Source organism: Hemicordylus capensis, chromosome 1 (assembly GCF_027244095.1).
Source record: "Hemicordylus capensis ecotype Gifberg chromosome 1, rHemCap1.1.pri, whole genome shotgun sequence".
In the NCBI taxonomy this organism is placed as follows: domain Eukaryota; kingdom Metazoa; phylum Chordata; class Lepidosauria; order Squamata; family Cordylidae; genus Hemicordylus; species Hemicordylus capensis.
In genome coordinates this window covers 443,460,473-443,477,598 of record NC_069657.1, presented here as the reverse complement: position 1 = coordinate 443,477,598, position 17,126 = coordinate 443,460,473, and the positions used below count along the sequence as shown (strand labels likewise).

The following is a 17,126-nucleotide window of genomic DNA, read 5'->3' as shown; positions in this document are numbered from 1 at the left end:
AGGATCTGACTCAACATAAGGCAGCTTCCTATGTCCCTCTGGTGGGATGTCGCTGGGAGCTCCATGTAAGCGAGGGATATATAAGTAACATAATATTTTAAAAAGATCAACATTGATTGGGCAACAGCCGCCTGCATTCAGACACTGTGATGATCCCAGATACAAGGACAGCAGCAGTGTCTCAGCAAGCCCCCACTCCCCCATACAATGTCATTGTGCTCTGTAGCCCCACCCTCCACATGGTCCATTACAGAGTTTGCCTGAAAAGCCAGGCGTCATGGTGAGGGAATGAACCTCTCTGTGATTGGGAACACAGAGCACTCAGCATTCCCAATCATCAGAAGGACCTCTTCCCAAATCTCTCTCCTCTCATGTACTTGCAGAGAGCATGGGGCGGGGCTATGGGGCACATCGTGTGGGGGCTGGACTTGCTTCGCACTTCCGTGGACCCTTCAGAAAAATGGCAACAACCCAATAGAGCAGCAGTATGTGCATTGGCAGGAGATTCAAGTCAGACAAAAGAAAGTACTTCTTCACACAATTTATTTTATAGAATTAACTACCATGGCATGTCTTCATGGCTACTAGCTTAGATTGCTTCAAAGGAGGATGAGACAAATTCATGGAGGATAGGTTTTCACTGACTCATGGCTACTAGTCACGGTGGCCGTGCGGAACCTCCATGTTCAGGGGCTGTATACCAGTGAATACTAGCTGCCAGGAAGCAACAGCAGGAGACAAGCTATTGCTTTCAAGCTCTGCTCATGGGTTTCCAGGAGGCATCTGACTGGCCGCTGTGGGAAGCAGGTACTGAACCCTTGGTATGATTTAGCATGGCTCTTCTTTTGGGTCAGAAAATATATTGATCCATGCATCAATATGTTCCCTGTGTTGTGGTCGTTTTACTTGATTTTCTTTGTTTTACCTGCAGCAATGTACAGATGGCTACGAATGGGATCCCGTCCTGCAGCGGTGCAAAGGTACGGCCAACCATTGCCAGTTGCTCATTGTTGTGTTTATCTCTGCCGGAAGTACTGGGGACCCCGGCCCTGATCTACCCAGAGGTTCATCAGCATAGTGGGCATTTGCTCCATATGCTCCTCGCTGGAAATTCTTTATGGAGAAAGCATGGCCATACACACAAACCTTGTGCATGAGAGTCATATCCATCATGCCCATTTTGCTCAGAAGACTAGAGTCATAACCCGGTGACAGCACATGTGCCTTGCATGCTGAAAGTCTCAGGTTCAACCCCTGGTAAAGCTGGGAAATAACCTCTGAAGCTCTAGAGAACTACTGCCAGACAGTGTAGACCAGGGATTCTCAACGTTGGGTCCCCAGATGTTCTTGGATTTCAACTCCCATAACCTCCAGCCCCAGTGGCCTTGGGTTGGGGATTATGGGAGTTGAAGTCCAAAAACATCTGGGGACCCAACGTTGAGAATCCCTGGTGTAGACAAACTGAATGATATGGGATGAATGGCATGACTCTGCAGAAGGCAGTGCCCTCTGTTCTCCCCCGTGGGTGACCTGCATCACTTCCTGTTTTGTTAACTCCTTTGGTCACGTGAGCCCCAGTAGCATGAGGGCAGTCCATGCACAGGATTGCCCCCTGCAGGAATGAAACCCAGCAATAAAACCCCAAAGTGTGCATGCTGAACAGAAAACCAGCATCCCAACTCTGGCACAGCTGGTGACCCGTTGGTTTCAGGGTCATCCAGTGAAACCTATTTGCAGGAAATTCAGGATAGGCAGAGGGAAGGAGTTCATCATGAGACAGTACCTTGTGGAATTCACTGTTCCAAGGCACAGTGATGGACACTAGCTTATATAGCTTTAATAGGGCATTAGACACATTCATGGAGGAGAAGTCTATCGATGGCTACTAGTCTTGATGGCCACTAATCTTGATACTATGCATGGCTACTAGTCTTGATACCAGGTTCAGAGGCAGGAAACCTCTGAATACGAGGTGCAGGGGAGCTACAGCCAGAGCCTTCATCTCCTGTTTGTGGGCTTCCCAGAGTGAAAGGTGGTGGGTTATTGTGGGAAACAGAATGCTGAATGAGAATAACAAAATTTAGTTGGGGTTGAAAATAAAAATGCTTATAATCTAATGCCCTTATACAAATATATGGTATGGCCACATTTGGAGTACTACATACATTTCTGGTCACCATATCTTAAGAAGGACATTGTAGAATTGGAGAAGGTGCAGAAGAGGGCAACCAAAATAATCTGGACCTGGAGCACCTTCCTTATGAGGCAAGGCTACAGCATCTGGGGGGTTTTAGTTTGGAAAAGAGGTGACTACAGGGAGACATGATAGAGATGTATAAAATTATGCATGGAGTAGAGAGAGTGGACAGAGAGAAAAATTTCTCCCTCTCTCAATGCTAGAACCGGGGGTCATCCCATGAAACAAAATTCCGGAAAGTTTAAGACTGACAAAAGGAAGTACTTTTTCACACATCACATTATTCTGTGGAATTTTCTGCCATGAGATGTGGTATTGGCCACTAGCTTGGATAGCTATAAAAGGGGCATAGCCCAATTCATTGAGGTCAGGTCTATCAATAGTCTGGTGGCTATAGGCTACCTACAGCCTCAGAAGCAAGATGACTTTAAATACCAGTTGCAGGAGACTAGCAGCAAGAAAGAGGGCATGCCCTCACCTCTTGCCTGTGGGCTTCTCGGGGGCATCTGATGGGCCACTGGGTGAAACAGGATGCTGGACTAGATAGGCCTTGGGCCTGATCCAGCAGGGCTGTTCTAATGTTCAGGGACCTTCTTATGCTGGAGAAACTGTCTGTAGGAATTCCCCTCCCCTTTATTCCCCCAAAGATGACCAGAAATCTTGCAAGGGTTTCCAAGACCTATCCCTTTATTTCCACAGGTGTGGAAATATCAGTAGTTGTTTTACCTTCCCACGCATTTGCAGCATATGTTTGGGAAATTTATCCCAAAGACACAGATATGGGATTTTCACAGTGCAGTTCAAAATTAGTGTCTTTTACACTGCATGCCTGTTATGTATCATTGGCTTAATTGCACATCATGGTCTCTGTTCATAGGCATTGGTTCATCGCAGATGTGGACATTTTGTGCATTTAGTCCCATCCTCCTCCACCTCCCCTTTTAAAATAATATTATCAATTATATTATGATGATAATATTCTCGGAACATCTCAGATATCCACAGAATCCCTAGAAGGTTCTGTTTCTGATGTTCATCTTTGTGTTGTTGCTAACTGCAGATATCAACGAATGTGAAATTGTGAATGATGCTTGTAAAGGTGGGATGAAGTGCGTTAACCACTTTGGAGGATACCTCTGCCTTCCCAAGAGTGCTCAGATAATTATGAACAATGGTCAAGAAGCAACAGCCACTGACACTGCAGGTGGCCGAAATGGCAATCCCATCATTCGGCGAACTCCTCCCGATCTGATCCAGTGTGCATCTGGTTTTGAGGCAAGTGACCATAATGTGTGCCAAGGTAAGGAAGTCACCTTGCACTGAATTTTACACCCCTTTAAGAAAAACTGGAAAACCAGCAGATGTGAATTTAACCATCAGGCTATTTAGTTTAGGGGGCCAAAGTGGCAGGGGGGAGGGGGGAAGGCTGAGGGACATACAAATATACGAGAGGAGGTAATGCAAAAGACAGGGATGATTGTTGGAGTAGTGGTGAGTAGTTTGCATGGTAATGCAGAGGTGAACAAATCTTGGGCATCAGAAATGTAGAAATGTAACTGTGGTCCCTAGATGAGAATATTCAAAAATCTTTATTTGTCCCAGGCAGCCATGTTTCTGTTCTTATAAAGGGGATAAAGAGAAGCCTGTTTACTCTTCCCTACCCCAAGGTCCACCCATTAAGTCTGATAATTTTGCCAAATGTCAATTATTATGCATTTAATTCAGCAAAAGTCAACCTATTCCGCTTGCAGAATCCGGCTGTTTCGAAAAAAAGGAGTGCACACACACACGTGCACCACAAAATTGCATTAAGATACTCAGTTAAACACACTACAGCACACAAATGATAAAAGCCAAATCAGATTGAAAGCGGCAGACTAAAAACAAAATCAGCCCCAAAGCCTTGTGGAACAGCAGAGTTTTTACAGCCCTCTTGAATGAGGCCAGGGACTTGGCAGATCTCTCCAGGGAGAACATTCCATGGTTGTGGCGGCACCACTGAAAAAAACCCTCTTTCTGGTCACTGCCAACCAAACCTGAGAAAGTGGACCAGAAAGGGGAGCTTGAAAGGATGATTTTCTTAAAGAAGCTGAAACATTTAAAAACTGCTTTTAATTGTTTGGTGTGCACTTATATAAAGTAACCAGCTTTGCACATGCCATGTGCACTTATATAAATGAAAGGGCAGGTTGTACGTATTTTTAATAAACAAACAACAACATGTAGCTTAGCATTATATTATTTTTGCAGTCCTGGGCGCACAGCAAAACTAGGACGTTTAATCAAGCCCCTGGAGCTTTTCCAGACTGCATCTTTACTGCGGCAGAAAGTGCCTAAATGTTAAGCCATTTTGAGCACTGTACCAAAATGCTACATTTTTAGGATGCATATAATTTGCAGTAACTGCAAATCATCAGGAACAGAGCAGAATACTGTCATTGGCTGCATGAATTAATTCTGCTCCTGTCCTGATATCACTGTAAATGGTTCCTTGGTATAAACTCCCCCTCGCCGCCCCCAGGTCTTAAGTGTAGTGAAGGGGCATTCAATTGCCATTCGGAAAAGCTCCTTGTAAACTATTAGACATGGGTGGTGGGTCAGAAGTTGCCTAGGCCAGCCCTATATTAAAGTCGTTCACATGGCCGAAGTCCCTGGTGGTTAGGGAGGGCTACCATCCTCCACACAATCCTGATGCCCCACCGCCAATTACACAGTTGCCACTGCGACGAACGGCACTGCATTCTAGAGACCAGGGAAATGCTGCCCAGCCTCCAGGGATCCCACAATGCACTGCATGAGGCACACTTTGCACTGAGGGATTCTTCTTCAAGCAGGCCACCCGAGCATTCACATGCACTCGCGCCCTTCTAGCTGGGTAATAGCCCTGGGGTAATTCCTGGGCTTCCCTGTGGAGCAGCACACTTCACACGAGCAGCCCTACTCAGGAAGGGTTGCCCAAGCCTGGGTAGGGCTGCTCGTGTGAACAGCCTTATTGTGTGGCAATATGTTGGTGACTGAACATGAAATGCACTGAGTTCTGTCCTTGTGAATCAGATGGTTAAGGCATAAGCTTGAGATTCATGGAAGTCAATGGGTGTTTTGGCAGTGAGTTTTCTAGAGTAAGGATTTCTTCCAACATGCTTAAATTCTGATTCATAAAATAAACTCACCAGAGTGTCCATTAATGGTAACTTAATTTGAGAGTGACTTGTTTGTCAGTAAATGAGGTTGGTGCGGCCTGTCTGAATGCCAAGAAAAGAACTACAACTATTTAATACAGCTTGTCTTAATTATAGCCACTTAACCACTATTTAATATAATTAGATGGGGAAGGCTTTTTATCTCCCTCCCTCCCTCCCTCCTTTTTTTAATTTTTGTTGTTGCTGAGACCAGAGAATGAAAATAATGAATAGCCTGAGTTTTGGAAGATGGGTTTGCTGACGTGTGCTTGGACCCCCCCATCAGCTTGCCTTAGACAAGTGTTTATGAATCAAAAGTGGAATTTGGCTCCAGGTTTTTTCTTTCACAAAAATGATATACGCCGAAGGAACAGATGTTAAAGTAAACTATTTATACAAACAATACAATGGGAAACAGCCTCCAGAGTTTATAACAGTGTTGCAAGCCATGTTCCTGATTGTGTTAGAAAAATTACCATTGCTAATATCCTGGGAATTTTGGCCTGGGGAGTGGTGGATGTACACTCAGATGCATGTTGTTCATTAGCTAGTTGTTGTTCTTTCTTAAACAACAGCAAACTTCAAACTGGATCTCTGTGCAGATCTACAAACTGAAAGGTCAGATCCAAAGTAGCAGAAGGGTGGGGGGCACAGCTCTTTCGTGGAGCACATGTTCTGCATGCAGAAGGTGCCAACGCAATTCCCAACATTCCCAAACAAGAACCCATAGCAGTAGGAGCAAGAGAAATCTCACCCAAGACCCCAGAGGGTCACTACCAGTCAGAACTGGGCTAAATGGACCACCGGAACAATCCAGCTCCATATTCCCACATGTTATATTCAGTTCCTCAGAGGTCTGACTTTCAAGATGGCTCACAATAGACTCTGCCACTCCACAAGGAGTGCAAGTTTGTCCTCTTCCATATTTTCCTTCCAAAGTCTGTGAGCCATGAGGTTGAGTGTCTGTCCGATCCTACAAGCATATATTGTTTTTATACCAACTGCCATGGCTTCCTCCAGAGAACTGTGAGATGCTCTTATCTGTGAGTTATCAGTTAGTGTGAGTTATTTGGTGGAGATGCTGAGGATCCTGTTAAATATCCCTACCCAAGGTTGCCTGGATCCAGAGAATGACTTTTAATTGGTTTAGGCCTATGGTGTGAATACATACTAAGGTGCTTCTTGCCTAAACCACTTTGTAACATAAATGGAAAACCTACTTTGGGTGGAATGCACATTTTATTTTATTTTATTTATTTAATCACATTTGTACACCGCCCTAAACTTTTGTCTCTGGGCGGTTAATGATAGCATAAAACAAGTTAAAATATACACAGACACTTAAAACAGTAACAATTTAAAAATCATCCACAAATTAAAACATTAAAATTTTAATGTTAATTTTTAAAGGTATTTGAATTGCAAATGCCTCTCTTCCACTTCCTGTTCCACATTATCATAATGTTGACATCAGTAGTGTGAAAGAGGCTCCATGAGCAAATGAAATCCTGAATGGGATTGGTTCTCCAGGATCAGCGGACTCTTTGGCCTAAAAAGATGCTTGTCCATGGGTTTCATATACCAACATGGACTGCTTGTAGTTCCTTCTATCAGAGCACAGAGTAGAGAAGGTCAGTGCCTGACCCCCAGGGGCATCTGGATCAAGACTTTCAAAGCCTAACAGAACTGCCACACTCCACAAGATCTTGCCCATGCATTGAAATGTACCTTGGACCCTTTTCTGTATTTCTGCTGTTGGAAACGAGATGAACAAAAATGGGACCTTCTTTGTGATGGTGCTCTGGTTTTGGAATTCTGTTCTCTGAATAGAACATCTTGTTGGTGCTCACTGAAAACATTTTTAATCTCCCAGCCTTTTATTATGGTCTTAATTCTGCATTATTGAGTTGTTGCTTCTCTGTGTTAGTAATTTTGTTTTATTTATTCGTTCTATTATATGATTTTCAGATATGTTGTAAGTGCCTTGGGAATCCCAGAATTGAAGAGCAGAGGATTAAAGTATATTAAACAAACAAATAGCCTGAGCATTATCTGGAAATAATGTGTGATGGTTTTGATTTTAATGTCTGTTTTAAAATAAGAAAGCCCATGCTTATATGATCTTCTGAGTAAGAAGGTTTGAGATGAGTTTTTAAATTTATTTATCATTTTTATACTGTCTGATATGTACATCTCTAAATGAAATGCTTGAGCAGGGAGAGGGTGAGGAAAGCCTATTAAAGACATTATTGTTCAGACAGGCACTTTGTGGTCTGGGCAAAACCCAAATGTTGCACCTCTTGAGCATTTTATCACTTGTTTGCTTGCTTGATATTTCTTTCCTATTGGAAGTATATGGTATAGAACTGGTGGTGGTGGTGGGGAGATACAAAATTATGTGGAGCATATTTGCATTTCCCACCATGAAATGTGTGTTTAACATTGGTGGCATCCATTTAGTAGAATAGGTGGATGAAGCCATTATATAATGTGAAAGCAAAGAAATTTGGAGCAAAATGAGCACGAAACTGCTGTGTTTAATGCATTGCAGTGATGCAAACAGCTTGCAAAAGATATTCATATTTTACAGCTCCGTTGTGAATTAACTTAATTGCTGTTAAAAGTACTTAATTCACAGGATAAGCAGCTATAGGCTGTCTAGGGAATATCTGACGTACATATACAGTCACGCTCAAGCCTATTTTCTGATTCTCTTAATTGAACATGTCATCCAGCTTCTTCTGATTGCCTACAGATGTAGGATATTTTCATTCAGACTCCAGCAAAACTGGATCTTGTTTTCATATTTCATTTTATTGAGGTTGAGAAATTATGGTTTTTTCCCCCTTAATGAATACCTATGACATGGACATCCTGTTGTATTCCTCTTGGAGTACAAAGGGCCTTCTGTTTTAATAATAAAGATATTCAGTCCCTTGTTTCGATGCAATACATGCTGCATGGTTAAAGCATATAGGTGGATTGGTTAGACAGAACGGAAACCAAAATTAATACACCCTGATATATTGATTCCGTATGAGTGTGGGAGTGGATACATGGTGGATTAAATTAGGTCCCATAAGAGCTCCTCCCAAGGGAGCAAATTTGTAAGCATATTGCTTGGGGCATCTGGATCTTGCATAAATCCCTTTATTGAAATGAATGGAGCAGTCCATGCACTCAGGAGCTCCATATCTACATTGGAGCATACATGAGACTCCAGACTGAGGTAACTGTCCCTCTTGTTGTTTTAATCTTTTGAAATGGGCAGTCTGTCGAACTAGACTGGCTGCATTTCAGCTCAGTCTCAACCAGTCCCATCATTTTAAGCTTCACCGTTGCCACCAAATAGACTTTTCTATTTTCTCTGGCTGAGTCTACTGAAACAGCCTTCCAAACCTCTGTTTCATTCAGAGTTAGGTAGGAAAGGAGTACAAAGAAACATCAGCCATATGAGCATAAAGGAACAAATAAAATAGGAGAAAAACACATCCAGTCTAACCTGCACCTAATACTGTGCCTTAACCCAGAATCTTACCAGGAGTTTTCTTATAATCACCTCTAATCAGCATCTGCAGCAAGCCTGGCTTTTTCTCTTACTCAGCTTCAGGTCTAGCTCTTCCTTTCCAATACTGGAGGTTCAATTCCAGACTATTCCTCCAGCTATTTTGAGGGGGATTCAGATCTCAAAAAGAGTTTTCAGCTTAACTTTCCCATGGTTTCTCAGCTCTTTATTTCAGCAGCTCTTCTCTCCTGGCTCTCCAAGACTCCAACTTGAACTCTCTGCTGCAGGCAAGCCTCCTTTTATTCTCTTTTCCCCCCTCCAAATTTTTCTAAACAACCAATCAGGACAACTCAAGTTCCCTCCATTATTTTAAAAATCAAATCAGACCCTCTCTTCATGCCAAAGGTTAACCAGTAAAACCCTTTCCCCTCCCAAACTAACTGTAGAACAGGAGCTATGACCATTTGACCTCTGCACAGCTTTTTAATGCAGAATATAGGAAGGGAGCAAGCAATTACATATGCAGTCTAGAAATCTAACACCGAATAGGAGATTCAAGCCTCATTCCTTCACAGGCTGTCACTGATTTTATTCTTAATCAAGTGCTCAAGACTAAAGTAAAGTAAAGTTGTGCTGTCAAGTTGATTTCAACTCCTGGCGCCCACAGAGCCCTGGGGTTTTCTTTAGTAGAATACAGGAGGGGTTTACCATTGCCATCTCCCGCGCAGTTTGAGATGATGCCTTTCAGCATCTTCCTATATCGCTGCTGTCCAATCTAGGTGTTTCCCCAGTGTGGATTCAAACCAGCAACCTCTTGCTCCCTAGGCAAGTTACTTCCCCGCTGCTACAATGCTTCATGTGGAACAGCTCTTGATGAATGATGAGAAGCATCACTTGATTCAGAATGCAGTAATCTGCCTCTTCACAGATTGAGCAGACAGTACATTGCCTCAGGGCTTCAGCAATTGGCCTGGTTTTCTGACACCTTCCAGGCTCAATTAAGCTGCTGCTGATGGCTCAGCAAAGCTCTTAGAATGAAGTGTGAGTCTGTAATCACTTGCTTTTAGTTCCTTGAATGTGGAAAGGAACAGTTTCTATCACTTCCTTCCTGTGCCCTTACCTTCTACCCTACTATCCTTTAGCCCTGTAAAGGTAAAGTGTGATGTCAAGTCAATTTTGACTCCTGGCACCCACAGAGCCCTGTGGTTTTCTTTGGTAGTATACAGAAGAGGTTTACCATTGCCTCCTCCAGTGCAGTATGAGATGATGCATTTCAACATCTTCCTATATCGCTGCTGCCTGATATAGTAGCAGCAGGGATTCGAACTGGCAACGTTCAGATTGTTAGTCAAGCATTTCCCCGCTGCGCCACTTAAGGTGGTTATTCTGTTACAAACTGACCATATTCTTCAGAAAAGTTTCATGCTAGTCAGTATGCTATGGCAGATGCATTCACCCTGTGCATTTACCATGTTGAACATTATTTGACATCACAGCAGCTCAGCCAGTGGGAGGCTTATAGATGACAAGCTGCAGATAGTTTGTAGTCCATTACTTAAAAATACAGGTTTGTGTGTATCAAGTCATAAAAGGGTACCATCATCCCAAACAATTCTTTAGAGGTGGCTTGTCACTGATTAATGATTTAGTAATTAGAATGTATACGTAGAAAATTATTGTGCGTTCTGGAAAGGTATGTTAAAGAAGCATGCTGTAATCCTGAAGAGTTCCCCTCTACCTTATTCAATGTATGTTTTGACTGAACTAAAAATACAAAAGGGATTTTCAAATTACAGAGTGATTGGGAAGCTTGGCTTCCATGTGGTGATTATAAAATAGCTTATATACTAATTAACATTTTTGTGTTTTATTTGCTGCCATGTTGTTGATCTCGAACCAAAGTAAAAGTGGGTTCTCTTGTCATAAGTATAGTGGGGAGATATCCGATTTTTGTTATGTATAATTAGGCAGCAAGATGTCTGTCTTTGAAGCTCAAAAAAAGACATCAGGGAAAATAACATGTGTTAGACACTTATTTTTGTCAATGAGAGTGCTAACGGGCTAAAATGTTCTTGAGGGCTCAAGAGGCCTTTCTACCCATAACACTATTAAAGGTCTCTTAATGAAGTTGGGGGTTTTAGTCCTAAAAAGACACTATTGCCGAATTAGGGCCTATCTGACTAAAACTTAAACTGGTTTAATAGTCATACCTAGAGAACCTTGGGAACTGTAGTTATAGGAGGAGGAAACCATAAATAATATGTGAAAGTGACTTGGGCATTTGTGTCTCTGCTGTAAAGTCTACGGGGAAATTTGTGCATCTTCCTTTTAAGGTTCAGATGACATGTTACATAAAGCATGTGCTTGACATTAACATGTCTGCTCTTTCTTAACTAAACAGCAGATAAATGGGGGCCCCTGTAGACTGGGACCACAGTGGAAATGGTGGTAGACTTTAACCCTTTGCCTCTGCCGTAAGCCAGATCTGACTTGAAGCAGCTATAGACCTTGGAAGGGACATTCCCTCTGCCGCTGCCACTTGCTTATTTTGCTAAACTTCCTTAATTAAGTTATTTGCTTGATTCTCACCTACCTTGCAATCCTTATTGTAAGGATTGCTAGGAGAATTTGTGTGAAGCTGGTCTTGTGGTAGCAAGCATGACTTTTCCCCTTAGCTAAGCAGGGTCTGCCCTGGTTGTATTTGAATGGGAGACCACATGTGAGCACTGTAAGATATTCCCCTGAGGGGATGGAGCCGCTCTGAGAAGAGCATCTAGGTTCCAAGTTCCCTCCCTGGCAGCATCTCCAAGATAGGGCTGAGAGAGACTCCTGCCTGCAACCTTGGAGAAGCCACTGCCAGTCAGTGTAGACAAGACTGAGCTAGATAGACCAATGGTCTGAATCAGTATATGGCAGCTTCCTATGTTCCTAAGTATGTTGAACTCCAGAGAGCCTTTGTGAAGCAGTTATTAGGTTAAGAGTACTACGAAGTGTCAAGTTCAGATCAAAGTATGATGCGCAGTTGATGACCTTGGGCTAGTCATTCATTCTCTGCCTAAACTACCTCACGGGGTTGTTGTGAGGCTAAAATGGACAGGGGAGAACTATTCACACCACCCAGAGCTCCCAGGACAAACATAATAGAGTTCCAAGCAGTGTTCCCTCTAACCAGGATTCCTAGATGTTGTGGACTACAACTCCCGGAATCCCCAGGCAAAAGCCTTTGCAGCTGGGGATTCTGGGAATTGTAGTCCATGACATCTGGGAATCCCTGCTAGAGGGAACACTGGCTCCAAGGTCTCAACAGCTGCTTGCTCCTGAAGTCGAATGCAGCCAATGGGGCATGGATTGTATCCTGCTACATGCTTGACTACCAGTCTCCACTCCCATCCAGTTTATGGAACTTCCGTTGGACTGCTACTGTGACGTTCTTTTGTGTAGTGGGTTCCAAGGGAGTTCCAAGGGCTTTTTAGTTTGGAAAAGAGGTGGCTATGGGGAGACATGTTAGAGGTATATAAAATTGTGCATTGAGCAGAGAGAGTGGAGCCACCTAATGGTGCAGTGAGGAAGTAACTTGCCTAGGGAGCAAGAGGTTGCTGCTGGTTCGAATCCCCGAAGGTACGTTTCCCAAGACTATGGGAAGAATATCGGGCAGCAGCAATATAGGAAGATGCTGAAAGGCATCATCTCATACTGTGCTGGAGGAGGCAATGGTAAACCCCTCCTGTATTCTACCAAAGAAAACCACAGGGCTCTGTGGGCGCCAGGAGTCGACACCAACTTGACAGCACAATTTTACTTTACTTTAGAGAGAGTGGACAGAAGCCTATGGCGGCAGTGGGTGAGTGGCCAAGCGGGGGCTGCAGGGACGATTGGTGGGTGGGTGGAGGACTATGGAGGAGAGCTCGATTAGCACCAGGAGGTACATAGGAGCTCTCCACCCCCTGGCCCCACTTGGTGGCCCATGTTCTTTGCACATGGCTGCTCCGTTGTGAATCCACCCCGGCTCATTGCTGATCCTGTTGGCGGGGGTGGGGGGCAGGTAACTGAAATACAGTGGTGTGTTTGTGAATGTAATTGGAGCAGGGAGGTGTGTATCGATTGCTTTCCATTCAAAATTTGCAGCTCCTTTTCTCTCTGCGCAGTGGCGTGTTTGGACTAAGCATGCCTTCCCTGCCCCTCTCACCGGCCACTGCTCTGATCAGAATTCCCCAGCCCACCCCGCAAGCCAGATTTCAGTAATAAAAAACCAAGAAACAGTTTACATCCCTTCCACATCTCATCTGTTTTGGTGCTGAAGTTACAGCTAGATGTGATGCAGGAGAGCAAGATCTCTGTGTTTGCTTTTACAGTTAATTGCAAAGAACCCAAATCCTATTGGAACTGCTGTGCTGGGAGTGGGGTGAATTCTCCCTCCCTTACCACCAACACCACCACCACCACCCCCAAGACACACACACACACACACACCGTCACAAGCTGTTATTCTTCATTAAAATCCCACCTCCACCCCATTGCAGATGCTACTATTTGGTCCAAGGGGAAAAGATACAGATCTCTTCTTTGACCCTAAAACTACATTCATACAGGTGTAGCTATATTTGTTTGACCACGGCTTTGGTCGCTTTTCATAGATTGTCAGTGTATGAATCTATTCCCATCTATTCTACATAACTGGAGAGGAAAAACACTTTTTCCCACCAAAAAGAAAGTTCCTGGCATTCCTGATCTGTCAAAACAAATTAGTCAGCTCTCCACAGTGATGAAATTTATATTTCAAGATCATTAGTGTATTTCATGTGCAAACCTGTAGCCAGGAGGGAAATTGTTCAGTTGGGATGATTAAGAAAAGTAAAGCTGGCAAGGAAAAAGAAAATTCCAGATCTCATCGCTATCCAGTTAGCAACTGAAAAACAAAGCTAAGTTTGTGTTAAATTTGTAATTGGCCATTTCAAAAGCTTGGAGCCGGCGATAAAATAAAGCCGTGTCAATGTTGAAATCTTTGCAGATGATAAGATTAAACCTTTATCGATATTAAAATCCGATTCCTGGCCATTAAGAGCGAATTTAAACCTGTAGAATTTGCATGTGGTGCAACCTTTTTCAGGCTGTACCACTTCACAGGTCTATTGAGACCTGTGAAAGATGGAACCTGTGGGATGGGGCTGTGGCTCCGTGGCAGAGCATCGAACATAGGAAGCTGCCATATACTGAGTCAGACCATAGGTCCATCTAGCTCAGTATTGTCTACACAGACTGGCAGAGGCTTCTCTAAGGTTGCAGGCAGGAGTCATGCCAGGGAGTCCTTCAGTGTGCAAGCCAAAGAGGAGAGTTGGTCTTGTGGTAGCAAGCATGACTTGTCCCCTTAGCTAAGCAGGGTCTGCCCTGGTTGCATATGAATGGGAGACTAGAAGTGTGAGCACTGTAAGATATTCCCCTCAGGGGATGGAGCCGTTCTGGGAAGAGCAGAAGGTTCCAAGTTCCCTCCCTGGCATCTCCAAGATAGGACTGAGAGAGATTCCTGCCTGCAACCTTGGAGAAGCTGCTGCCAGTCTGTGAAGACAATACTGAGCTAGAGAGACCAATTGTCTGACTCAGTATATGGCAGCTTCCTATATTCCTATGTTCCTAAATGCTAAGTACAACTGTGATCAGGCTGTTTGTATGCTAGTATTGGATTCTGTTTCTTCTTAGCCTGGTTGAATCTGCACATTAAGCTGACAGAGAGTAAACTGCCCCCCCTTTCTTGCAGATGTACTGGATGATAACTTATACCTAAAGCATGTTGCACATCTCCATGTGCCTAGTGTTTTCCATGTTCACTCTAATAAAGGCTACTGTACATGTCTGGGTAGGTATGTGTACACCCATTGTTTGTGCCGTTGAGTCAGTGTTGGCTTCTAGAGACTACATAGCATTGTGGTTTCCTTGGTAGAATACAGGAAGGGTTTACCATTGCCATCTCCCTTGCAGTATGAGATGATGCCTTTCATCATCTCCCTAAATCTCTGCTGCCCAATATAGGAGTTTCCCATATTCTGATATGGGAAACTCCTATATTGCAGGTATTTGAACCAACAGCCTTCTGCTCTCTAGGCAGGTTACTTCCCCACACCCACATATGCTTTAATTCCAGAACACTGGATTTGGAAAATTTCAGATGGCAATTTATAGAAAGGATGGAAACTGTGCAGCTGTTATTTAAAAAGTAGAACATTCTTGTGGCCCTGATGCAGGGCATATGTGGAATTCCCAGCATTCACTAGTGGAATCAACATCTTATAGGCGCCTATAAATTATATAACTCAAGGAGAGGCCAAGTTGTCAACAGTTTTGCAAAACTGTATCCAGAGCCCAGCTTGCATGCCAGCCTGACAACTGATTTTCTATCAAAACTACCAATAAATTAACTCTACTGTGTGGCATTCCTCACTTCCCTGACTGGTAGAAAATCCTGTGGCAACTTTACAAGGTCACTTTTCGTTGTGAGGAGAGAGTATTGAAGACTTGCGGTGGCTTCGATCATAAACTGGTTATTGACAGGCATACAGCATCCACATATTTCCTCCACATATCATCCCAATAAAGGACCACAGCTTAATCTTATCTACTTGTTTCATCTTGCAATTCCTTTTATGTCTTTAAGCATGGTAGTAATGCTTGAAGACATCCCACCCTTCGAATTGGAGGAGCAGACAGAAGTGCGCCTAGGTAATTTTGGAGCCTGGACCAAAAGGTCTTTGGAGCCCCCCACTCCCCACATCATCCCCCTACACACACACACACACACACACACACACACACACACACACACACACACACACAGTGACTAGGGGTATGAACAAAACCACCTGGCCCGGTTCCATTCAAGTTCGAAACAAACTCAAGCCACACCTGGCCAGTTTGGATTTGACCTCCTTCGAACCACTATCCCCTGTTCGGTTCAGGGGGGTTCAATTGACAATTTTTTTACCTTCCCCTCTCTGGGGGGGCTTCTCCAAGGTGGCAGGGAGACCGTGGAGGGTCTCCCTTCCCCCCATCGGTCTTCCTTTTCCTAAAAATCACCCACTTCAGGTGTCTTTGGTCCCTTTCCAGGCCTAATCCCTGCCGTGGCGGACATTTTGGAGGTCGCCGCACCTGCTCAGTGGGACCTTGCGTAACCAGAGGTGGTTTGGCTGGACTCCAAACCTTCGAACTGAACCGGTTCAATGTAGAACCGGTTCGGATTTTAACCAGTTTGCACACCCCTAACAGTGACACGTGCAGTATTTGAAGTACATGGGTTCTTGAGGGCACAAACAGTAACTGAACTCACAAGAATATAAGAATATAAAACAGGTCTATTTATGCGAATATGCATTAGCAGAAGCATTTCAACATGCAACTTAACATATCCCCATTCCATGCATTTCTTTCTCCACTCCCCACTCTATCTCTAAAGCACCCGGCGCAGGTCACAATCACACTCGGCTGCCCAGCACAGAGCAAGCCAGAGGCACAGTGACCACAGCACCCTGGACAGACTAAAGTGGATTTGGGTGGCCCCAGAGTGTGTGGAGGCCGTGGACCAGGGCCCAGAATCCAGGGGTAAGAGCACCTCTGGGAGTGGACACTGTTGAGTGTGGTATGGAAGCCCATCTTTATAGACATGTGGGGATACATCTGCAAGGGATCCTTACTAGTAGTAATCATCATCACTGTATTTTATTACTGGATGATGTCATTACGCTGCCCTCGGGGATATATTTTCAGGTGGACATTTCTGGGGAAGGAGAGATCCATAAATCCCACCCACTCCCTTGCACAGTTGGTGATGTGGAAGCTCTCTGCAGTTGGGATGCTTCTTCTTTGGGCATGTCAACCCACAGTTAGACAATGAGGAGAGCCTAGCTTGATTTTTGCTGCTAGTGTAAACCACTGGGCTTGCAGGCGAGCCCGGTGGTTTACAAGTGACTAACCTGCTTGAGAAGCCCTCCCCTTAGCCCAGGTTAGCAGAGCAAGCGCTCCACAAACCAGGGTTAACAAATTGTGTGCTGCTGCTGCTGCGTGGCTCCGCACCATGGGAACTCACAAGGAGACCCCCGACCGGGAGGCTAAAAAGCAGCCTCCCGGCTCGGTGGGTCTCTCCAGCATGCTCTGCACGCTCGCGCAAGGCATGCTGGAGCTTCCAGGGGACACGCGGCCCCCGAACTCCCCAGCCCCCACCGGCAGTCGTGTGGATGGCCAATCTGGCCGCCTAGGCAGG

At 44.4% G+C, this 17,126-nt stretch overlaps 1 protein-coding gene across 2 annotated transcripts in view; it reads left to right on the top strand.

The window, feature by feature from the left end:
* Positions 1-17,126, top strand: part of EFEMP1 (EGF containing fibulin extracellular matrix protein 1) — a 100,552-nt gene that overhangs the window by 35,262 nt on the left and 48,164 nt on the right. For both annotated transcript variants that reach the window (XM_053246415.1, XM_053246404.1), the window contains exons 4-5: positions 932-980; positions 3,258-3,497. In XM_053246415.1, the coding sequence (XP_053102390.1) occupies positions 932-980; positions 3,258-3,497 (289 nt within the window). The remainder of the gene's footprint in view (positions 1-931; positions 981-3,257; positions 3,498-17,126) is intronic.